Source organism: Aedes albopictus, chromosome 2 (genome assembly GCF_035046485.1).
Source record: "Aedes albopictus strain Foshan chromosome 2, AalbF5, whole genome shotgun sequence".
NCBI classification, from domain to species: domain Eukaryota; kingdom Metazoa; phylum Arthropoda; class Insecta; order Diptera; family Culicidae; genus Aedes; species Aedes albopictus.
The window spans coordinates 198,869,574-198,896,024 of NC_085137.1; the positions used below are offsets into that span (position 1 = coordinate 198,869,574).

A 26,451-nucleotide genomic window follows, 5' to 3' on the forward strand; every position below is an offset into this window, starting at 1 on the left:
GCACTTGTTGTTATAACTCAGTCAATTTTCAACCGATTGACTTGATTTTCGAGTCACAATCAGATACGCACAGTATCTAGCCATATTCAAAGCAGCAAGTGCCCAAAATAGGTGCTCCTGCTCAAATGGTCCCAGACCCTACTAATTTGACCCTAGGAATCTGTAAATTATTTTTGAATGAAATTTTGAGATTTTGGAAGAATTCCCGATGTTAGTAATGTTTGAGATATTCTTGAGTAAACTAAAGACATTGCCTAGAGCAGCTATAGAAATTCTGGTAAGAGTTTGTAGTCTAATTTAGAAAATAGAGAACTTATTTTTTGGCTTTAAGTCACAGAAAAGCGTTGACTATTTTAAATCATTGTCTACGTTTCGATCCTGTGATTGAGATCTTCATCAGGGCTCGATTTGACTCAACTTATACTGCCTATGATCGCATATCAGTACCATCTTTGCTGGATTTCCTATTCATATGGGACAATTATGCGATCATAGGCAGTATAAAGAACGTGTTGATTATACGGTGGAATGTCGGTTTCATTAGGATGATGGTTGAAATGGTGGCTGGTACGTTCGAGTCGCAACACTTTGCACTTGGGGACACTTCAGGTGGATGAATGATGAAATGTGTAGCCGTTTCAATAGGCATTCTGACGGCATTCTTAGTGTAACTATTTAGTATATTCTGTATATTAAGTGTGTTCTAATCCCTTGAAGGGTGTTTTGGTAGGGATCCAACAGAAACGACTGGCAAAATTCCTGAAAAAAAATGTTCTAACAATTAGAAACTCAATAAAAACAAACTTGATTTTTTTAAATATACACTCCCGTTCAAAAGTTTGGGGTCACCCCCTCAAAAACATGCCATTTTTTTTTAGGCCCATATCTCCGCAAATTTGCGTCCGATTTCAAAACCCTAGGTTTCATTCAAAAGATAATTAGTCAAAGAAACTTTGAACATGATGTAAAAGAAACTTTTTCAAAATATTTTGTATGTAAACTTAACTCAAAGTTGCCAAATTTTCTAAAAAATGAATATAAACTTACGGCAGTGTCGCTGGAAATAGGGTCGACCAAATTTTAAGATGAGAGCGGTAATATAACCCATTTTATATTAGCTTTCAACTGCTTTTTACAGAACTTAGCTAAAAAATCTAGAAAAAAAGTTATTAAGTAAATTAATCCTTGATGTCGTCGACCAAAAGTTTGGGGTCACCCCTCAAAATGATGTATCGGCCAAAAGTTTGGGGTCACTATCGTAAAACATGGAAAAGTGATTTGTTGATATCTTTGTCATCTTTCATTCACTTTTAATTCTTCTTGGCTTATTTGAAACAAAATGAATGATACTTACTGCATAGACATTGAACTACACATATTTGTTGAAATTTACATACTAAAACTTAACGTAAAGTTGCCTCATTTTTTGAAGCGTGGTAAAATGTGCTAACTTTACATAACATTTTTATATACAAAAATCGTTAAATACGTTAAGTTAAAGACATCAAACGTAAATTTAGTTAATTATCTTTGAAATGAACCAAAAATAATTAACATTGAACTATAGATGACGAAGATATCACCAAATCACTTTTCCATGTTTTACGATAGTGACCCCAAACTTTTGGCCGATACATCATATTGAGGGGTGACCCCAAACTTTTGGTCGATGACATCAAGGATTAATTTACTTAATAACTTTTTTTTCTAGATTTTTTAGCTAAGTTCTGTAAAAAGCAGTTGAAAGCTAATAGAAAATGGGTCATATCACCGCTCTCATCTTAAAATTTGGTCGACCCAACTTCCAGCAACACTGCCGTAAGTTTATATTGATTTTTTGGAAAATTTGGCAACTTTGGGTTAAGTTTACATACAAAATTTTTTGAAAAAGTTTCTTTTAAAGCATGTTCAAAGTTTCTTTAACTTATTATCTTTTGAATGAAACCTAGGGTTTTGAAATCGGACGCAAATTTGCGGAGATATGGGCCTAAAAAAATGACATGTTTTTGAGGGGGTGACCCCAAACTTTTGAACGGGAGTGTATCTCGGAAAATTTGTATGGAGCTTTCTAAAATTAGGAACTCAGTGCCATAAGTAATCCCACGTTCTCAAATTTATCCTAATCGAGCACAAGCGATTACGGCACCGACTGATTCCGTTTTTTTCATGCGTGCTCACTTCTAACAAAAATACAAACATAGGAAACAAATCAATCCTTGGTTTTTAGTAGGATGAAAATTAATAAGGGTACCAATATCTAACTCTTCCTAATTTCTTTAATTTTTGATGATATTCTTCTTTCCACGCTACCCAGAAACTACGTAGACTCATGGTTGCTTATTTCAAACAACCCCCTCCCCCTCGTAGACTTTTGTCCACAAACAATTTTCAAAATTCGTATGCGCCGTCATAGACTTTAGCCAGACAAAACACATCCCAACCTACTCTTGCGAGTCTATGTTTATGGATAGGCCCTTAGAAGGAAGTACACTGCCTATGATCGCATATCAGTCCCATATTTACTGGGATTCCTATTCATATGCACACTAAGATCAGCTCGGTATTTTTCCCATCTTTTTACTGAGTTCTCAACAGCAGATTTAACTCGGTACGCTCGGTTATTTATTTTGCGGATATTCTGTAAATGAGTTACCGAGCTCAGCTCACAAACTGTCAAAAGTTACTGAAGCACGGTAAATATCGTTACTGGTGAACGGTAAATACGATTACCGAGTGTACCGAAATAAATCTGCTGTTGAAAACTCAGTAAAAAGATGGAAAAAATACTGAACTCAGTGAAAAAATTACTGAGCTGGAACATCTGAATCTTAGTGTGTGGGACTGATATGCGATCATAGGCAGTACAGGTCGGACTAATTAATCCGGAGTTAGCTTCTGAAGTTTTCCAAAAACCTATATACACTCCCGTTCAAAAGTTTGGGGTCACCCCCTCAGAAGCATGTCATTTTTTTTAGACCCATATCTCCGCCAATTTGCGTCCGATTTGAAAACCCTAGGTTTCATTCAAAAGATAATAAGTCAAAGAAACTTTAAACATGATTTAAAAGAAACTTTTTCAAAAAATTTTGTATGTAAACTTAACCCAAAGATGCCAAATTTTCTAAAAAATGAATATAAACTTACGGCAGTGTCGCTGGAAGTTGGGTCGACCAAATTTTAAGATGAGAGCGGTAATATGACCCATTTTCTATTAGCTTTCAACTGCTTTTTACAGAACTTAGCTAAACAATCTAGACTTTTTTGAAAATTGAATGAAAGATGACAAAGATATCAACAAATCACTTTTCTATGTTTTACGATAGTGACCCCAAACTTTTGGCCGATACATCATTTTGAGGGGTGACCCCAAAATTTTGGTCGATGACATCAAGGATTAATTTACTTAATAACTTTTTTTCTAGATTTTTTAGCTAAGTTCTGTAAAAAGCAGTTGAAAGCTAATAGAAAATGGGTCATATTACCGCTCTCATCTTAAAATTTGGTCGACCCAACTTCCAGCGACACTGCCGTAAGTTTATATTCATTTTTTTTAAAATTTGGAAACTTTGGGTTAAGTTTACATACAAAATTTTTTGAAAAAGTTTCTTTTAAATCATGTTCAAAGTTTCTTTGACCTATTATCTTTTAAATGAAACCTAGGGTTTTGAAATCGGACGCCAATTGGCGGAGATATGGGCCTAAAAAAATGACATGTTTTTGAAGGGGTTACCCCAAACTTTTGAACGGGAGTGTAGGTATCTGGCGAACGAAATGCTGTATAAAACTGAAATTTTCACATTTTGTCAAACAAACTATGTTTAAATTTCATATATTTATTTATTTGTCTAATCAACAGGCTATATGTAAGCCCCAATGATGTTACTTAATTCTAAGATTTAAAGTACAAAACTTACAGTCACATATAAAACTTACATACTAACAATGGATAGTCAATTAATACAATACAAATTATAATCGAAACTACACATACAAAAACAAAAAGCAGCATACAGAATAAACACTAAGTAGACCTTGAAAAAAACAGACTGAATCTCCGACGAAGTATTTGACGAGACACGTTAAAATCAAACAGTGAAGAAACTCTGTTGAAATTACGCTGCAGCCCATTGACACTCCCGAACATGCTGTAGTTCGCCCGGTTCAAAGGCAGCCGCAGCATGTAGTTGTTGCGAAGAGCACGAGGTTGGACATTGATGTCTATTTGACCTAGGAGAGCGGGACATTCGATGCGTTCCTGTAGAATATGTTACCAGTAAAGCCCTGGCAGTATCTCTACGGGTCGACAGCGGTTCCAAGTGGATTAGCTGACAGCGGCTTTCGTAACTTGGTAAACGATATGGATTGTTCCAGGGCAAACGTCGAAGAGCGTACCTCAGAAACCGTCGTTGAACGGACTCGATCCTTCCGACCCCATTATTGTAGAACGGGTTCCAAACAACCGAGCAGTACTCTAGTATGGATCGAGATAGGGCACAGTACAATGATTTAAGGCAATAGACGTCCGTGAACTCTTTAGCTGTTCTGAATATGAATCCCAGTACACTCGAAGCAGCAATCAGTCAAAATTTCAGCTGGGGAGAGTTTCAGAACCCGACTTCGGTTAATAGAGTCCGACCTGGATAGGCACAACTGTGAATGTTAGAAAATAAAATTTAAAGTACAGACTTTCACCTCTTTAATGGATGAAATTCCAAAGGAATGTCTGAAAACCCAGTATTTTCAGAACAAGCTTCTGAACGAATCACAAAAAGATTTTTTGTAATCTATTTGAATATCTCGTATTTCAGAAACACTTTCGTTAGTAATGAAATTAAACAACATAAAAATAAGTTAGGCGCTGTTCATAAACTACGTAGACTCATTTTTGCCCATCTCAGACCCCCTTCCCCCTCCGTAGACTTTTGTTCATACAAAAATTTGAAAATTTGTATAGAGCGCAGACATTTGCCTGAACCCCCCCTCCCCCCCATCTCAGTCTACGTAGTTTATGGACAGGCCCTTAAAAGAAAATCTGGTTAAGTACTGTTCCTTTTAATTGCACTAAGGATTGGCATCCTTTGACAGATTTCGATTTTCTTCCATCTATATCAGATACACTCCCGTGCAAAAGTTTGGGGTCACCCCCTTAAAAACATGGAAATGTTTTTCGGTCATATCTCAGTCATCTTTCATTTAATCCAGGCGTTCTTAGACTCTATCGAAAGATAAAGAGTTAGATTTGATTCGTAGGTACTTTTCACAAATTTTATATGAAATTTTTAGTATAAAAAGTTTACCTAAACTTACATGTTTTTCCTAAATCTGTACGAAAAATTGTTTTCCGTGTAACTCTAAATCGACCAAATTTCAATATTAAAGTTGCATTACAACCCTTTTTCTATCCTCTTTGAGAGTCATTCATTAGATTTTAGCGGAAAAAATCATAACATAATTCGAATTATCAAGTTAGGTTTACAAGTCACCGTGCAAAAGTTTGGGGCCACCCCTTAGGATGCTGCATCGTGCAAATGTTTGGGGTCACCTTGCAAATGAAGTCTGAGTCGTATTTTTTTGTCAAATCGGTATTTTTGTTGGTGCAACTTCAATTCTTTCTTTGATAGTGGAATGGCAAGACACAGAAATGGTTATGTAAAATGTTCATAAACTAAGCTCTAGAAAGTTAATGTAGAAAATGGTATATAAAATCCAAACTAAATCAGCTAAGTACGTTATATAAAGTGCAAAAGAGGATGGGAGTGAAATAAAAATGACTGATTCGTGAATTCTACCCTATATAACTGTAAGTGTTATAACCACAAACATACCGATAATTCGAGGGTTAATAACATAACATGCTTTCAAAAAGCAAAAGTTTAATTCTCGTGCAAAATTTTACGCGTGGAATGTGTCTTATGCACTTCGATCATATTAGCGTTTTGTGCATGGCACATTTAGTGCGAAGTTGAATCTTTTTCAACCACAGATTTTTGTGGAGCCCATCTTGGAGCCCATAGTGACCCGACTTCCACTGATGATGCGCTTCACGGTTAGCGTTGTTATTATGCCTCTCAATCTGCCTCTGGCACGGATTCATTGGAGCGCAACTTAGGTGACATTTTCATATTAATTTCAAGCAGTGTTGAAAAATCCATCTCATTCATTGGAATTTACCGTTCCGACGAACCGACTACGGGCAGAATATCGCTATTCACGGTGCTCTTCGACTCTTTAATAGAGCAGCAACCGGTTTCGATTTTATTTTGTTTCGTACGACAATCAGACGTACCGTCAAGGTACCATTCACCGTGGATCTAAGAGGATTTGGGGCGAATAAGGGCTGTCATTTGACACCAATCTTATAAACATTGTTGGTGCCGCTGTTAGTTGCTTTCATTAGAGGTTAAAATTGAAGTAATATTCACAAAAGTAGAAAAAAATTAAAAAAAAATGGTGATATAGTACAATTAGTAGAGGGTAGTAAGGTCGCCTGATTCCGTGGTAGGTCATCATTCACCGTGGTAGTAGGGACCCATTCACCGTGTGTCAGAAACTTTATTCTATTTTGTTTAAAAAAGATCAAAACAACCCAACCTAGTAAATTTTCTTCGTTTTTATTCATTTCAAGTAATAACTTGCCAGATTTAATTAGAAAAACGAATATTCAAATTTTCATTTTTTCTAGGTATATGGGACGATATGGGGCACGGTGAATGGAGACCATTGATTTTTAGGGTACCCATTTACCGTGCCTTTTTGTTTCAATTAAAAAAATACGAGTAATCGTACTTTCTTATTAAACTTTCTTCGGTAATGCAAAATACATACCTAATATGTGAACTTAATTGCTTCTTAGTTGAATAAAAACTTCACTACATTTAGTTTATCGCTTAAATCACCTTAGCGAAGTTTTGGTTTATTTACTATGAATGCAGTGAACGAGCAGAAAACCACTTCATGTAAACACACTTTAGTGTTAAAATGGTACTTTAAAAAGTTTCTAATGAGCGTTTTGACATGGTAACACTTCATTGGCATTGTATTGGTGAAATTGAAGGGAAACTGTCATATTATTCAATTGTAATATGGAAATAATGAAAAAATATTCGCAGCCACACGGTAAATGGAGCCCCCACGGTGAATGGCGCCTTGGCGGTAATTTTTCTGTGATCTTTTCTACAAATGCTGACGAATAATGTTGGAAGTATTAAATAGTTTAGCTTTTAAGCATCATTGGGACAAAATTGTCTGTTGATGTAAAGAGAATAAAAAAAATTGGAACAGCGATCAGAAATTTCTATTGTTTCTGGAAAAATCTTTAATTTTCTACTTGCTGCATAAATTACTAATTTATTTAGAGGTTTGATTAACAAAATATTATATAATTTTTTTTTTTCTCATTTCTCCTTTTTCAGCTTATGATACATCGCACTTCAACCCAATTTGTAGTATCAGAATAGGCAAAAGGTTAGTTGAGTTGTGCTTAATAACTATCCAGCAACTAATTTATTTTTCTCGTTTTCGCAGAATTGCAATAGTTTGTTACACACGCCAAGAGTAACCATAATCAGAGTACAGCAAATAACAGAAAATGCAAATCTTCATCTCTAGTATCGAAAATCATACAAAGAATTTAGACGTATTAATAGCGATCCTTAATATTAAGAAAGTGGAAGACAACATCATCAGTACTGTTACTACTACCGCTACAGTGAAATCTACTATTACTCCTACTATTTCTTCAACTATTACAAAAACTACTCAAGAATACACAAACAAGTCTGAATACGCTTTTAAGAAATCACTTAATAGTCTGCTAAGTTCAAACAAAAACGGGACACATTTCAAGCACGAGACGCCAGTGAAAGCGAACAAGACCTACCAGCTGCTCTCATCCATTCAACAGGGACTACCACTGTTACTACAATCGATCGATGAGTCTGAACAACAATCAGGGATTGTATCCGATATTATACTAATTGTTAGTGATAATTCAACTATTTGTAACAGTGTTGCAAAATCCAGCATCGATTGCAAAACATCCGTGGTGGTCGTACGAGAGCAGCAGCAGCATTCAGTTTGGTCTCCAGCGAAACAAAATTATGCACTGATTGAATATTGGCCACAAGGAGGAGCACCAGGTGGCAACGCTACTGAAATGAAATCCAGTAAAGGGAATTCGACACATTTCAATCATCTGATCAGAAGCATGATGAATGATAATGACACTGTGAATATGATATGTGATTCAATTGATTACCTGATAACAGTAAATACTAATCATAGCATAGTGATTGATGGATATAGAAGCTTGATCTGTAATGACCAAAATGTAGTTGTTAAGGATAAAAACGATGAAGCCATGGCAGATAATGCAAACGATGCTAATACTTCCGAACAAGCCAAACGAACCTCGAAACTAGTATCAACGTACATTAAGTTTGATGATTTACTGCGTATGACAGAGTGGGAAAAGAACGTGAACAGAGCAGGCATTATGCCACGGATGAGGCTTTGCGGTGGTGGAGAAGACTCTATCAACAACGGTACTAATGCATGGGGTGCACCAGGCAATAGTAATCCAGGCAGCTCGTGGGGTACTGTGAACCCACAACAAGTTGGTGCATGGGGTAACAATCCGCAGGTAGGACCAGGAGTTTCCGGTGCAAATTTGAAACAACAACCCCCTCAGCAATCTGTTTCTGGTGGAGCAGCAAATGCTCCTGGTGGACTTTCTGTTGCGGAAAACGCCGAACCAAATGCATGGGCAGGAGGCAATCCAGTGAATCCCAATAGTAATAACGCACAAAATCCAGCATCTAGTGTTAACAATGCATCCAGCAACAGTGCCAACTCAATTCAAGCACAGCAGCAACAACAGCCATCTCAAGCAACATCAGGGGAAACACCAGCGGTACAACCGAATCCTAAATTGGAGCGCCTCAATACAATGATAGAGGCTCTTCATGCGTTGGATGGTTGGGGCTCGGAGAATGTGAATCAAGACTCTAGATGGGACGTTCCAGCATCTCCGGAACCAGGATCGAAGCCCGATCCAAATAGTGCTACAAGTGGACCCCACGCCGGAATCCCTATGTGGAAAACCAACACAGGCACAGAAATTTGGGAAGCAAATCTACGTAATGGAGGCCAAATGCCCCAACAGGCACCAGTGCAGAAGACACCGTGGGGTCCTTCTACCAACATTGGCGGAACATGGGGAGAAGATGATGATGCTAATGAACCTGGCAGTGTTTGGAATGGAGCTGCCAGCATGAATCCAGCTACGGCTGCTACCCAAAGTGGACCATCTCAACAGCCTCCCTGGAATGCTGGTAATATGTGGGGCCCCGGGGGAGTTGCTCCAGGTGCTATTAAGAAGGATAATGAATGGGGAGGAGCAGCTGGACCTGCTGGTGGATGGGACCAAAGAAATGTACCTCCATTGGGCGCTCCGGGAGCAAATACCGGAATGGATCCTACCAACGTTGATTTACGAAATATGCGTATTGCTGGTGCGATGGACAGTAACAGAGAGATTCGAGGTGATCCTCGAGGCATTTCCGGCCGATTAAATGGTAACGTGAACCTTTGGGAACAACACCAATTACCTGGTATGGCTCCGAATAAAATTCCCCAAGCTACAACACCGAGTACGCCCACTGCAGGCCCTCAGTGGCCGACCGGTCAACTCCCCACTCATAACAAAATGCCAACTGGTTGGGATGATACGTCTACCCCAGGAGTACGCAGAAACGTGGATGATGGAACTGCCCTTTGGGGACAAGGAAACCTCAGTCGACAGAACTCCAACGTTTCCAACTGGAAGGATGGTCCGGAAGGTATTCAACGCAACTCTCAGCAAAGAAATTCAATTGTTGCCGGAAACTTACCAGGTCCGGCTAGCAATCGGTTAGGAAACGCAGGTCCTATCAAACCAGATAATCTTTGGGGACAAAATAACAGCGCCGGCCGTGGTGGAGGCGGCTGGGATGAATCTTCCGGAAATAATTGGGATGACAAAAATTCAGGATCGCTTTGGAATGACAATGCATCCGGCGCTGGTTGGAATAAAAATAAACAGATGGGATCGAACTGGAACGAGCCCGGTTCCGATATGAATTCCGACTGGGGAATGCACAATAACGTAATGAACAAACCACCCAACAAAATTAATCCGCTGGAAATCATCAGAAGCAGCAAACACTACCGAATATTGTGTGAAATGGGCTTCAAAAAAGAAGAAGTTGAAACAGTTCTTCGCATTTGTAACATGAATCTTGAAGAATCCATTGAAATGCTTCAACGGAATGGTTCTTCTGCTGATTGGCGACGACAAGATGACCACGGACCTGGTTTTGGTGGTCAATTTGGAGACAGATTCTCATCCGGTGGAAATTCAGCATTGCCGTTTCCTCAGGTAATTTATTGCTGTCGCTAAATTAGAAACCCTGCTCATTCTTTATTCTTGCTTTCCAGGCTAATCAGAACCCACTTGGCGGTTTTGGTGGAAATCCAAATATCAACTCATTCAACAATATGAAATTTGGTGCTGGCCATGGTGGCCCTAACGGAGCGGTAAATGGTCCGTTCGGCCAACCTCCCTCTGCGCTCAACCAGAATGCACAATCTCAACCCTCGACACAACAACTTCGTATGCTAGTCCAGCAGATTCAAATGGCCGTACAACATGGTTACTTAAACCATCAAATTCTTAACCAGCCACTTGCACCGCAAACATTACTATTGTTAAACCAAATGTTGAATCATATCAAGGTAAGAACTATCATTATTGCGTTTTCAATGGTGTATTATTCTTTATCGTCGGGGAAAACAGGCATTTTTTTCTTCGAATGCAATCGATTTTGTCAAGCAGATAACTTAACTGTTTCAACAAATTTCTTGAAAATTAAATTCAAAAATAACTTCCACCACATATTCTTACACTTCTTTGGCTAGAAACTATTTGTAACAATTATTACCAAAATGTTTATTACTTCTGAAATTTCGAGTATTGATACTCATACCTTTTAAACTTAATTCGTTGGTTCATATTCTAACTAATTTAACTTAAATTACAGCAATTACAAGTTATGCAAAGCAATCTGAATCGAAGTGGCGGCGGCGGAGCCAACGCTGTACAAATTTCCCTTGGAATCAATAAGCTCAAATCGCAAATCGGTAATCTGCAAAGTCAGATAACCGCTCAGCAATCAATTTATGTGAAACAACAGCAGCAACAGAACAACCCGAACGCAGTTCCAGGCGGTGGCCATCCAGCAAATGACTTATTCCGTACGCCAAATGACCTTTCCGGCCTGCCGGGCGCCTTCTCTGACATGTCGTTAAAGGATAACGGCAATCCGTTCCCATCGTCGACAGGAAGCACTAGTCAGCAATCTCGATTGAACCAATGGAAGCTTCCAGCGACCCCGGCAGCTGACAAGGACTCAGATCTCACCGATTTCCCTCGAGCCCCTGGAACTAGTTCAAAGCCTTCTGGACTGGGCGTAATGGATGATGGGTATGTACTGAGAAGGATGATTACCGTGAATGGTTTGCTGATGTAGTATAATAAAGAAAATGAGGGGGTTCATAATCTATTTTACATTTGAAGTAGCAATATAAATCCCTAACCCGAAAACCACTAGCACGATTTTTTTTAAAGGAATTTTGACGGACGGAGTGATCAATGATTTCAACGTATATTTTCCCTGCAATCATCAGCTGTTCTTTCAAAAATTTGTGCCGCAAATTTTATTGGCAACCATACTGCCGGGGATCGCAAGTCAGTCCCATCTGTAAACAGTGCTAGTTTATTGATATATTGATATTTGAGTTTATTCCGGTTTATGGTTGTTAGGGCAAGTGTTACAGTATCAGGATCCTTCTCAGTTTGTTTCGAACATTATTCTAATTCGCATTTCTACATTTTAGCACTTGGTCCAATGGTCGATCAAATACCGGCGATGGTTGGCCAGATTCCAACGCACACGATAACAAAGATTGGACTGGAGCTGCGGATGCTTTTACTGATTTAGTGCCAGAATTTGAACCGGGTAAACCATGGAAGGTAAATATATTTTAGTAAAATTCGTGTGTATCACAATCAGTCTAACATTGTCATGTTCATCTAGGGTACACAAACCACTCGTATCGAGGATGATCCTACCATAACACCAGGAAGCGTTGCGCGTTCTCCACTCTCCATAGCAGCTGCCAAAGAATCGAATTTATTTGCCAATAGCAATAATAACAATAATATTAACAATAACGCTACCAATAGCAAATCCTCGCCGACTGAATCTATTTCGTCCTCAACCTGGAGCTACAACCCGAACAACACCCATGGTGGTTTCGGGGGTTCTAAACTGTCGAAAAATCCTTGGCCAGATAGCATAGTTCCTCCCTCGGACTTATGGGACAATCCACTTGGCAAAGGTCGAGTGGGTCCACCCGGTTTGAAATCGGCTGGCGCTAAATTAGATTCTAATGGGTGGTCCTCCCACTCGGCAAGCGGTGGTGGAGCTGGTTGGAATAGTGGAGCTGCAACGTGGTCATCTACTTGGATTTTGCTCAAAAATCTGACGGCACAGGTAAGTCCACTGTGTGCACAATTTATAAGCAAATATTTCAAGCGTGTATATTTTCAACAGATCGACGGTCCAACACTACGAACGTTGTGCATACAGCACGGTCCATTGCTAGCCTTCCACCTGTATCTCAACCATGGTATTGCCCTGTGTAAATACTCTACACGTGAAGAAGCGAATAAGGCACAAATGGCGCTGAACAATTGCATGCTGGGCAGCACCACAATCTGCGCCGAAACGCCCACCGAAGGTGATGTGCAAAACATTTTGCAACACCTGGGCCCTCCCAGTGGTTCTAATGGACTCACCGGCAGCCAGTCCGGTGGCCAGAACTGGCGTCTCGGAGCAGCTGCCCAATCGCAGTCCGTGCGCACTCCAGGTATGAATCGATTTTTACGCCAGGTATACGAAGAGCTTGATATGGGATTCTTTAGGTCCCAAAACAGTCTCCTTATGTGATTATAGAGAATGTTGATTTTCAACAACTAAAGTTTATTGTATCATGAACAAAAATGGACCAGGGACATAAAACACACGGAACGAAATGAAGAAGCTTTTTTTTATCAAAATTAAGAATCCAGGAGTTTTTTTTTTACTAGTAAATGAAAGTAGTGATCTTTCAGTGTTGATTTCGTTATTTTATTTCTATTTTTTTTTAAGTGAGTTGCTCTGTTCCTGCAAATAAATCGTCCCGTTAAAATAAAACATACTAAACTATCATAAAAATCCTGTTTGCCCTTCCATATACGTTTTGTTTTAAAATTTATCCGAATAAAAAGTTTATTAGTTGTGAATTCAGTGCTCGAATTCAAATCTCTGTCCTGTGATTATGGGGATTGTCGAAACTCAAGTTGAAATGCATAATTTTTTTTTTTAATATAATAGTCCTCAGCAACATATCACATTAACAGCACTTTAGTACACATCTAACGGTTCAGCATGAATCATTTGCTTCCAGATAAAGACATGAAGTATCAGATGTACCTTATAACATTAGGTAACACCAGGGCTCAGTAGGTTTTTAATTTTGATCGGTTGATACTCACCGATGTACTGAAAGACCGCGGTTCGGGCATCATAGCGCTGCAGGAGATGTGTTGAACAGAATCCATAGTGCGAACGTATGGGGAACAATCCACGATACCGATGGCCGCCTCAGCATACGCGCAGAATCTCGAGGCAGCATTGTCGGACGCAGGCGAGCTTAACGATGTCCCTCTTGAGGACTGCTGGAATACAGTAAAAGGGTTTATTGCGAGGAAATGAAACTGCTGTGCCGCTCTCAGGAAATACGAATTAGGGAGAAGAAAAAACTACCGACGAAGCGGAAGGAAGGGGCAATTTGTCCTACATACAAGAAAGGCAACTAGTTTAGAGTGTGAGAACTTTAACTGAATCGTACGCTGCTTCATAATAAATAAACAGATGGTAAGTCTGCGAGTTGTACTCACAAAATGTGGAGCATACGCGCAGTTCTAAAATCTGTGAATGAAAATTATCTCAGTACTCATTTTTGTAAACCAAGCCATGCCATGAGGTTTGATCTAAAATGTGTGACTTTATTTCTCCACGTTTAATTTTTTTTCCATTTCAGCGGCTGATACGTGGGGTTCGGCATGGCCCAGCACTGGCGCTGGATCAAATCTGTGGGGTCCGCTGGAAGGACCATCTGATCGAACGACTCCCGCAAATTTGAACTCCTACCTACCCGAGAGCTTACTTGGCACCGATTTGAACTAAGTCGAAAACCGAAAAAATGCACTCTTTCGACACGGAAATAGTTAGCTAGGTGAAGAAAGTGAGCCAAGTCTGCATAGCATAGAACGGTGAGTATTGGTTTCTAATGTATTTTTTTCAGGATTATATAACGTGTTAAGAACGTATTTACCTTATGATTCTTTTTCTTTAACCGATGCTGATAGAATTTTGTTGGACATCAATGAACGACGGTAGCTGAAGGCCTGGGTTTATAAATGAAGTGTCTTTTCATAGTCAGCGGTTTCGCCTGGCGTAGTATTAAGGTGTTGTGAATGTTTTTATCATTTTTAATAAAAGCGATATACAATTAATATATATTTGAAAATAAAAACAACAAATTTGAAAATTAAAAAAAAAAACAAAGCTGAAGCAACACGAACACACAAAACACTTCAAGTCAAAGAAACGTCTAGTTATATGTTTCAAAATGTTAAGTTTTACAGTTGTAAATTAATTTCATGAGTGAGAGGTTCTGAACCCTCCGAACACAAAGCATGCAAATCCTATTACATTTAGGTTGCTCTAGGTATAAGGCAGAGGAGAATCTGCTATATTTCGATCTTGTGTACTAGCAGCATTCGTTTCCACCGTTTTTGTACAAATAAAAAAAAATACTAAGAAACATGAGATCACAGACAAACAGACGTAACACTACGAACATTTTTCGATGCAAATCATAGTCCCGGAAACCTGTTCGCCCAATACTAAATGGACTGAGTTTGGCCGACCATGAACTAGGTGGCGGTAGTGGGCAAACGTCAAACTCGAACAAAAACGATGCGAGCGCCACGGGTGGGCAGTTGACCAACTATCAAATCTTTAAATAGACCATTAATTCGGTGTACGATGGGAAATGTTAGAGTGTTACGTCTGTTTGTCTGTGATGAGATGGTGAGATAAGTGAATATGAATTTCATTTAAAAGTCACACAGAATAATGCACATTTTGTAGGTGAAAGCAATTTATAAGAAAATCAAATGTGGTATTAGACTATAGATTGATATAAGCAGCAAGTCTGTAAAAATAACGAAAAAACAACTTTACTGATGCTAAGAAAGACAAAGAAAATATCGTTTGCTACTTTAGGCAACATGTGTGAGAAGACAATTAACACAAACATCTGTTGTAACTTTACTAAATGATAGGACCTTATTCGGTTTGTTCGAACCTGGAAACGCTTTTCAACGAACGCCATTTAAAACAAAAGCTTTCAAATTTAAGAGTATTGTTAACGGTAACGTTACTTGCTAGTACTGCTACTATTATTGCTATTATTATAATTATTTCATAAGTTTTCTGGTAGTAACAAGACATGATAATGTATAAGACAAGGAATAACACGGAAACATTGCGCGGAAGAAAACATATTTTCCTCATTTTATTATTATTTTAAAGAGGTGTAGAAAAATATTGGTTGTATTATTTATTAAAGTATGTATTTTTATTTTCGTTTTAATAATGTTATCTTTGTACAGATCAGGTTATCTGAGAATACATTTTTCATTGACATTAATAAACCAGTTGTACAATGCGAACATTATTGATGAAATCAAAGTGATAACGTTCCACTTCAAACACTCGCCCCCCGAACCAACGATTGTCTTATTCTCAGCGTCCATTGTAGTCCGTCAATTGTTTGGTAAAGCGTGGCGCTAAACAAATCAAAATCAGCAATTTCGTTTGTGTATTGCAATTATGTGGTAAGTGGCAAAAATCAAATGCATAAAATTAATTTGTTACTGATATTAAACAGGGTGCTTACAAGAGTGTACATTCGTACAAGCCAATGCAAAAGGCACAGCTAATCCGAAGAAATAGATGATTTCTTCCGTGTAGTTGATAAACGTTATTGGCTGATAACGCCAGTAGAAGTAATTTAATCTTATCGCTCCTTCCTCTGCTAGGTGAGTCTGAACCGGCAGCAGTAGTGAGACTACTGATGTATTAGCATCACGCGACTCAACGAAATAGATTTTTGGCATGGTAATAGATGTGCACACTGCACGTGATGGACAGGTATGTGGCACGGCCATAGGATACTCACAACTACGGTACTCGTCAATTGCTCAATACACTGAGCACGGACATATGGGTTATTTTTGTTAGTTTTTCCATTAGACTTTGATTATCTTTGTGAAATGATGTATTCGATAAATAGTAGTTATGCTCTTCGATTTATATCTTATTTTCACCAAGTCTAACTATATTCAACATTCTTATACCCTTTTTCTGTGTACCGTCTGATGATAGAATTTCATCTCAAACGTTAGTTACTGTTACGCCAATAGACGCTTAAAACTGCCATTCTTATCCGGAAACCGAGAGTTTTGATAATTGCAAAGATCTATTAGTGAGACACCTTAGATTTGATGGGTAAGTGTATATTATACATTGTATGATGAAAAGCTACTATTTGATGTGCTTTTACGATGGAAAACAATAGTAATAGGAGAACTTGTTTTTTTTTGCAGTTTCGTTCTCTTCGTCATTAAACCTGTTGAACCCAAAGTTTTCCTCAAATCCTTTCCAATCAAGCTGAATTATATGACCAAGTTTCAGGCAATTTAGCCGACAAAAACCCCCATGACGAAGAGAACAAATCTGCCGATAATACCCATTGTCACCATATATACAATAAGTTCCGCTTCTATAACCTGTGTAATACATTGTAGAACTTAAATGCATCACAAAAACTTGATCCTTGGTGAAATCCCAAGTTTTTTTTATATAGGAGCGTTTCAAATAATTAAACATACACTGAAAAAAAAATCAAATCCCTAGACAAGCACTCGCAACACTGTAGAATTTGGCAGTTTTTGAAAGAATTTAATTGCATATCATCTTTGCGAATGATCCCGTAGTAGAGGTTGATCTTTTTACCTTTAGACAACGTATACGTGCTCAAATAGTATTTTCGTTAATAAATGTAACATTTATTGTTTATTTGTTTGCATTAAATCTAAGGTGTGTCACTTGGATTAGTAGACATAGTCTTTGAATAATTGATTGAAATTGCAAAATGATGCAATACTAAATTGTGATACCTCCCCCTTGAATAACATATTAAATCTTAAATTATAAAAAACATCTTCCATTGATTTACCAAATCTTGCAAATATGAACGCTTTATAGTTTATCTGTAGTTATAATTTAAACTTTGAACCTATTATGTGCCAAAACGTTAACTATTGTCCAAACAAATCCGTGCTAATAAAAACATGAGTAATCCAGTGAGTTGTGAGTAGACCACGTGTTATTTTGCCCGTTCATTTATGTGGTTTGTTTTTGCTTGCCATTCACAATGTATTCCAAATGATAACAAAGTAACATTTCAAACGAGGAAACACATTAAAACTGAAACAATGATTACCCTTAAAACTTAGCCTCCTTAAACAATAAGTTAAATTATTAGCTAAAAAAACTAAAAGGAAGTGATTAACAAAGTTTTCAGATTGTCGAAACCGGGGCCCTTTTTTAGTTTACTGTCTTGTGATACTAACTAAAAACAAATATAGGTTTGAAACCATACTCCAAAGTTATTTTCTGTATTTTATTATTAATGCTTGAGTCGAAACGACCATGATGTTGTCGTTTGCGAGAAATAAATCAGCGATCATAATATGGCATTGCACGGGATACAGGTTTTTGGAAACTTCGCAACGGAAAACGGCCACCCCCGTTCTGTTGCAATTTGTTTTTCAACCACACACGAAAAACATATTTGTTGGAGAACCCTAAGAGCAATGAAGATCGCCTGTCTTAAAGTTAAGGGAAATGAAGCTCTTTCCAGTGTGTCACTTAAATTTCATTACTCGATTGTTTTCTAGTTAAGGGTTTGTACCTACATTCTTCCAAGTCAGCACATCAATACGCTAGTTTTGATTATTTTTGCTCACAATTAAACGTTATTGTTTTGCCCTACTATTTAATTAATCAAAAAACTCAGATATACCAGTTCACGAAAATATAGCTTTAAGAGATCAAACAAAGTGGAAACATAATACATATAAGATGCATCCGTAGCATGTAAGTAAAGCCAACCGTGTGCTAAAACATAGATATAAAAACTACTAATATCGGCTTCATTTTCTCCCATTGAGACAAAACCAGTTACATAAGTACATAACATCAGGTACCATGGTGTATTTGAAATCATAGGCAACTTATGTTTCATCTGGTGCAAAAAAAAGTTTTTCGCTTCTCAAATTCAGAGTAGCTATTTCGATCATATCCACGTAAAGACGCTATGTTTCCGCATACAAAAGCATTAATTCCTTAGCTACTACGAACAAAGCATTTGAATTAAAAAACCTCAAATGTAGCCTAGATTCATGTCATGTAATTTTGAATGATGATTCTATGGATGAAAAAGTTCCTGTCACAATGCTGACAGAAAGACATTCTTCTATTTAGCTGTGAAGGCGTAGCGTATACCGCAAAATGTGAGTCCGGGTTGGATTTCTACTTTTTTGCGATAGCCTTTGGTTATACAAAAACTTTTCACTCAGCAAGTAAAGTAAAAATTAAATTATTGTATCTAAATCCGGAAGGTAAGACTGTAATTGTTCTGAGTTATGATAAATATCAAATATTCTTCCAGTTTCTTCAACATTTTACGATTTTATGCAAGGAATAAGTTAATATAAAGCCTGTCGTTCAAACTACTTCAAATTGTTCAAGCAAGCTTCATAAATACAAGTTTGAGAGAAACGAGAACCCAAAGAACTTGCTTCATTTGATCGATCCACATAACTTGGGTCTACTGAATTTTCAAAAAAAGAAAAACGGTTGGAGAATTGTATTCCGGTATATGCTCCACGTGAATCATTTATAGTAACTTCACAGCTAAGCGGTCGTACATTTAAGTAAAATCAAAGCATTGTGTAGTCAGTCCTTATTCAAGCAAAAATCATCATGCAATGTGTTTCTAAGCTACATAAGGTGTTGTTTTCTTCAATCTTCGAGAAGAAAAAACTTGGTGCCATCGGTATTCGCCCGTTGTTTCGTATTTTGTACCAAATTTCGGAACAACAAACCCTTGTCGAACACTTACATATAAATACTTTAGGCGGTAATCTAGGTAATGTATTTTTTGCATTCTAAATTATTTAATTGGAATAAGTATAAATTTCCACTTATTTCGAGAAACCAATTGCGTCACACCACCTCTCGTCTTGCGCACGAACATGCCTACATGGTGCATACATCTAATCTACCGACTCAAATCAGGCAATTACATTACATACACACCTACTAAAACGAGAAAGATGCGTAACAAATTTCTTAAAGAGACTGAAATGCCAAATTGATCATACCTTTAAAGTAATGGGAAAGGATTAAAGAAATGTAGCGCCTGTTATTTATTGTAACGAACTAACACAAAGAAGATTGAGAATCGGACTAATTGTTTCTTAGATGAATCTTTTTATAAGTTTAAATTTCGGTGAGTAAAATGCACTAATGTATCGTTCAGTGAATATTTTTAAAAGTATTCAAAAAGGTCAACGTGAGGTATTGATAGTTCGCATTTAGCAGCAATAAAGTGTACAGTACTAATAGCTGTGTTCGCCAGTCTACCGCTACAAATGTGCAATAAACTATTTATCGTTGTGATCGTAAGTGGAGTTACTGGTTTCAGAATCTTAACCTTTCCTGCTACTGGATCAATTCATTCGATGTCGGCAAGATCTAAATCAAGCCCAAATTGTGTGATATTTTTGAGATATTCCAACGTAAATGATTAAAAAAAATCAAAATTTGCCATAATAATTATTGTAATAAATGATATTGTGGATCGTTTCGAATTGATTCTAAGTGTTGAAAGATACCATGATGCGGTTAACAATACCTTACGTTGCACAAAGGAAACGAAAACGACATCCATCGACGTCATTAGTCTACAAGTTGTACTGGAAAAGCTCAAAATGTACCCGCGGTCATTCAAAAAGAACTTGTTACTAGTTACCAATATTAATTCTTAATTAGTTAAATTAAAAAGCAAAACTTAACATCACTCGAAATAAAGACTCAATAACAGCTACATACAAATGAAGATGTATGCAGACAAAAACCGAGACCTTCATTAATCTTATTGCTACATGACTTGGTAGGATAACGATATGCATTAGCAAATTACAATATTACTGGACTGTAGAAGAAGTAGATGAAGACGCACGGTAACTTCACGGGACGTAAATCTCATCCCCGCAAAAAATGATCCTCGTATTTCTTATTTATTAAGGGTTTTATTAATTTAATTCCGCCGTCAGACCAATGAAAACCAACGGTTGTTACTAAGCAGAGCTACCTAGGCTAGAAATGTTTATTTTTTTTAACAATATTATTTCCACGCTTTTCATTCCTTAAGAAACATAAACATGCTGAGGCACACTGTTACATCGACAATTGCTTCCAATCATTCTGTAGCTATTGAAGAATAATCTTGAAGTCAATTGAAAGTCAAGAATACCGACATTAGCTTGAAGGCAACTAGATACGAACATAATTGGCTACAATATTTCACAATGTGTTGCGCAAATCAGCTACGAATGTGAGTTGTTTATTTCAAGCCATACAAACACATACACTTATGCACACAAGTCGCAATATATGGCACCACACAAAGGTGTATCACAATTATGACAAAAAATATATTCGTTTGCAAAATCTAAAGAGCTAAAAAGAAATGCAAATTAAACAAGGAATGTTGAATTCATATGCAAGAGATAAAGTTGTACTAACAGTAATAAAATCTGATACGGCAAAGTGTTCATTTAAGTAATAATGAGAAGATAAAAAAAAAACAGTAGTCTTATTTTCTTATTTTAAGTGAATTGAAGCTAAATAATGAGAAATCACGTTTAGATCCCCAAAAAATGAGAAAACAAAATAAAATAATAAAAACAAGACTGATTTAACGATAATGGTGAAAACAAAAAACATTATAATAATTACAATCACATATGAACAACAACATATACATACGTATCATGATTTCTACCTATATTGATGTGTGTAACTGACGATAAACAGCACAGCGAGGTCTTTAAAATTATCATCTACTTGTTCACTTGGTAGGTGAAGCGTAAACGCGCAGTCCCATGCAATGATTGAGACAAGTAAACCGTAGAGAACGAAATAACAAGAAAAAAAGGATGTTTACTGACGTTGAATTCGGCCAAAATAGTAACCTGTTGTGTTCTGTTTAGTCTCTCACGCAACAGTACTTGCTCGAAAGCTAATTGCCTCGAATAATCTTTCTGGGGCGATGTTGCTTGATCAATACAATGACATACAAAACAATTCTGACCAGCAATGAATATTTGCAAACCATATCAGTCTACTTCCAGCTTCCATGTTTTGTGATCCTTTCAAGCGTTTGTTCAATAATTATATTCGTTTTCTGGTTTTCCGTTTATACAACCGAAAAGTCGCTCATTCGTTAATCCGTTATAGGTACATTCTGTAATGAGAATCCATGCACACGTTTCGAAGAACGCTATGAGCGTCCAATTGTGTGCGCTAGCCATTTTTTCCACTTCATCCTTAAGGCTGTAATGCTTAACTTTGCTCATTTCACGGTTTTGAACATGTACTTCATCTATAAGTATACTTTGCAGTAATACTTGTATATTAGAATTATGCGACTCTTACGCTTGTTGAATGTGTGCAGCGAAGCAGTGCTTTTCATTTGGGTACTCACGAAGACTACTTTTCTATTTCTGTTTTTTTTTTTTGAATTGGAACGTCTTATACGAAGTGAGACTCCTGATAATAGAAAAGTTATCACAATTGTTTTAGGCAAGCAGTATTGATAAGCTGAATTATTTCCCAAAAGGACGTATATAAGATATTACATTTAAAAATTATTTCAAAATACAATTTATGCAATTCAGTATCATAATTTAAATTTTATATAACTCATTTTGGTATTATAATGGCCAATTTTTCCGAACTGGTTCATTATGCAACTGAAATGAGTTGCATAATGAAAAATAGTTGTATAATGTTCATAATGCAACTCATTTGAGTTGCATTATGAACATTATGCAACTCAAATGGGTTGCATTATGAAAAAAATCATTGCATAAAACTTTGTATGGAATTCGTTGCAAAACTCGATTTTTTCAATCAACTAAAAATCAACTTTTTGCAACTCGTCACATAAATAACTATTTTGCATTTATTTCAATGTGTGATAACGGTAAAAAATGCATAACGCAGTATAATTGCTTTAGAAGCTTCAAGATTACCAATCAGTGCTGAAAAATTCATTTCGTTATATCTAAATTCAATCACCTGCAGCTCATTTTAGAAGCTGAACCTGAGAATATGGTGTATGGAAAACTTGTGCGGCTAGGCCAGTTCTGCAAGAAAGTCACGGAAAAACCACTACTTTTCGAATATTTGAGGTAAATGTCACGGACTACCTTCGAAAAATCCCTATGATATTCACGGTGAATATCATTTGGCATTTTTCAAAGGTAGTCCGTGACATTTACATCAAATATTCGAAAAGTAGTGGTTTTTCCGTGACTTTCTTGCAGAACTGGTTTAGCCGCACAAGTTTTTCATATACCATATTCTCAGGTTCAGCTTCTAAAATGAGCTGTAGCTTGTTGAATTTAGATATGACGAAATGAAATTTTCAGCACTGTTACCAATATTCAGTTAAAATTGTCAGTCAATCGGTGATCTAGAAGCTGAGATTGCCAGCTTCAAATATGGGCATTTTGTATGAAAATCGTGCTTTTGCGTTCAGTATCAATGAAATACTGGTGCAGATGTTGGTGTTTCATTTTGTCATTATCGAGCCTTTTCTACTTTTTTTTTCAAACTGTATGTAACTTTTCGTCACTCCGAAAATAAGGGAACACGTACTTTCTATTTACAACAGCTACATCTGGTAATTATTGTTGACTCTAGGTCCCACTGCAACTTAGTGTGTTCCTTCCACGAAACGTTCTCCTGGTAATTTTTAAAGTTATTATCTGAAAGGTGTTCTTCGCTTGCCATTGCATGTATTTGAATATGATGTATCAAGCCTACTGCAAAACAAGGTGTCCCAAAATATGAGCCGCATTTTTCTAATATCATAGGTATAACATCACCCACTGACAGAGCCCTCTACAAACTATTTCAGGTGCAAAATAAAAATGGAATACATGTATTTGACATTTCTGTATCGACATATTATTTCGGTTGTTGAAAGTGATAAGTCTCAGTGTTAATCATCAATACCTACGCAACAGAAGCGCACGTGGTTCCCATTGAAAAATACATTCTAGTCACTGGTACTGTGTTAAAATGAGATATTAAACCAACTACTGCTTATTCTTCGGAGCAGATTGAATAATTCCAAAAACACTTGAGTACGTGCTGGGGTACGTGTATGCCACGTGAGCCCAAGATTACTGCTTATCCTACAAAAATCAATACTACACCATTGACAAAGAACGTTAACACTCTAGGACTGAACAGATATAGAACCAAAAAATGCAGTCTTGCGCAACATCCGGCTAAATTAACCAGATTCACGCACAACGCATCTGTAAAACTGTAATGCATATATGAAACTGTCACGTACTAGGATGGAAATGACTCGTTCCACTTATCGTGTCCAGACGAAAAAAACTACCCTTTCCCAAACAGGTGCTGTGTAGAAAGTAATACCTAATTAAGCGTACTTAGACCACTAACGCTACCACCTCTCTTAGGATAAATCTGACAAAAACACAAAGAAACACATAATAATCAAGAATAATCTAACATGGTGCGTCCTTTAATGGCAAACAAACTGAATTATAAGAATAGTAGATTGTGATACATTTATATCTTGAGGTCTTACAACACACCCAACAACAACAAACAACAACGTACATTTATCGGTTACATGTTGAAAGTCATTCCCATATAATGATTGAGAAAAAGCTTGCAGGACACCGATATAGGTTTCTTTTCTATTGTTTTACCCTTTTCTTTGTACAACTTTAGGTTTTGCTAAGCAATAAACTTATAATCTTCAGTTTGCTAACTGACACACACACATACGCCCACAATCACACAAATACATATAGCTAGTAATATGTACATCAGCAACAAGAATCAACCAAAATTTGAATACAAATGAAAAAAAAAACACATTCAACAAAACAATAAATGACAAACTACCAAACGAATGAGCAAACACAAATTTAAAAACTAAGTGGTAAGTTCAAAATCGGAAGCAACTGTAAAAATGTGAAAAGTGAAAAATCTTCGCGTTCTGTTTTAATCATAGATGAAACTCTGTGGAAAACAAAAGAAAACACACAAAACACAACACAATCAAATTGTATTTTACGGAAATGAGAAAGAATAAAGACAACAAATTCTAACGAAGAAAATCGTTACTAAAATGACGAAAAATGAGGGAAGAACATTAAAAAATACAATAAAATGAAATCGTGAGAAATGTTTTGCCTTCGAAAACACTATTTATATGAACAATAGCATATAAATCAATGTAGCCAAAAAGTATAATTGACAAGGAAAATACTATAGTAATTAATGCGATATTAAAAATATCAATAAATAATAATTGAGAAAATTGGTGTCCATTGATTGTCTATTCCTTCGAAGCAACAAAAAAAAAATCATTTGAAACTTTTATAGAATTTTATATTTACCAACGATGGTCAAACAAAGAAATGTAATTAAAACAGGAAGTGCTCTGGCTGGCATTGAATATGTGCGCGTAGGATTAAACTGTGTCTGTGTTGTGACGGCCTTTCGCTTCCGGAGCTCAGGACGGCAGCCCCATGCGAGGACATCCCAGCTACAAGCTAAAATGTGTTCTCTAGTTTAACGGCAACGGGCTTGCGTGACTCAAAACACTTCCGTGCTATATCACGCCTCTCCTTCCACCCCACCCGCCTAAAATGGGTCGAAGCAATGTCCCTGTTGGTCACTACATACAGAAAAAAAACTAAATCAACAAACAATATTGAAACCCACCACGGTAGTTTGGGCTCTCACAAGTCACGCGTCCGTTCCAGAAAGCTGTACGCCAAAGGTCGTTCAAGTCAAATTCAAAACTGTAAAATTATGAATTTCAAATGGAAACAAAAAGCAGTGAAAGTCAGTTTCGTTGTGTTTAGTCAAATATTGAAGTCTGTTGAATGTGGTTAAAATCCGAAGTAAAGCAACACTATAGCGAAAAAGGAAGCAAGGATAAAAATCAAGAACGGAATGTACTTTGTGATTATTATAATATTTTGACACAAAATGGTGTAACATTGGAAGCGATAATGTTAAGGACTAAAGTAATGTGTAGATATAGTTTCCATAAAAAGAATATTTTAGAACAATCGTAGTCTTTAGTGATAAGCAGAAATAAAAGAGAGAAAAAAACACACAAAAAAAAATTATAAAACCAAAAATCCTAAAAAAAAATAAATTGCAAACACAATTCATGATAATATTCTAGCCTTATTTAAAAATAATGAAAGAAAAAATGAACCTATATTACGAAGTGAAAAGCAAGAAAATGAAACCTATGAAAGTGATTAATATTGAGCATTGATTTACGAACATATATTAATGAATAAGAGTCATTGATTATATAACATTAAAAGTGTAAAAAAAAAACAAAAAAAAATAAATTATCTATTATGTAATGCAATGTGCGTTTTATTCTTACGTATGTAATATTCCATTCAACAAGCTAAACCGCACAACAACAAACTGTCTTCGGTTAAAAGAAATGTGATTTCTCCCATCGACTTCACTAAAAATTCTACAACATTCCCCCGAAGTAGTTTTCGATTTTAAAGCCAGAACAAATATCATTTTCTTCTTTTGCCACACAGTTTGTGTAGGCTCGAAAAAATACCCGAACTTCCACCGAGAGAAGATGGCTTATGTTCCTAGCCAGCAGTTCCAAGTGGTGCGGAGTTACGCTGGAATCAATAATTCGATTTTTTTGAACGAATTTGTAAATTAGCATTACTGCCCCTATTCGCATAAGAGTCCCATGTTTGCTGGGTTCCATATTCACATGGGACTGTTGTGCGAATGGGGGCAGATTAGCATTAGCATTAATCAAGTCGCACAAATTCGTAGG

At 36.8% G+C, this 26,451-nt stretch overlaps 2 protein-coding genes across 3 annotated transcripts in view; both read left to right on the forward strand.

Annotated features, from left to right (window-relative positions):
• LOC109429432 (protein Gawky) overlaps positions 1 to 20,770 on the forward strand; it is a 30,470-nt gene extending 9,700 nt beyond the window's left edge. For both annotated transcript variants that reach the window (XM_029868948.2, XM_019705387.3), the window contains exons 3-11: positions 7,413 to 7,464; positions 7,525 to 10,417; positions 10,477 to 10,773; positions 11,079 to 11,521; positions 11,935 to 12,070; positions 12,135 to 12,593; positions 12,654 to 12,969; positions 14,185 to 14,416; positions 14,513 to 20,770. In XM_029868948.2, the coding sequence (XP_029724808.2) occupies positions 7,589 to 10,417; positions 10,477 to 10,773; positions 11,079 to 11,521; positions 11,935 to 12,070; positions 12,135 to 12,593; positions 12,654 to 12,969; positions 14,185 to 14,330 (4,626 nt within the window). In that variant the 5' untranslated portion in view covers positions 7,413 to 7,464; positions 7,525 to 7,588 and the 3' untranslated portion in view covers positions 14,331 to 14,416; positions 14,513 to 20,770. The remainder of the gene's footprint in view (positions 1 to 7,412; positions 7,465 to 7,524; positions 10,418 to 10,476; positions 10,774 to 11,078; positions 11,522 to 11,934; positions 12,071 to 12,134; positions 12,594 to 12,653; positions 12,970 to 14,184; positions 14,417 to 14,512) is intronic.
• The window catches only part of LOC134286671 (uncharacterized), a 276,510-nt gene that overhangs the window by 213,262 nt on the left and 36,797 nt on the right, over positions 1 to 26,451 (forward strand). The window lies entirely within an intron of this gene.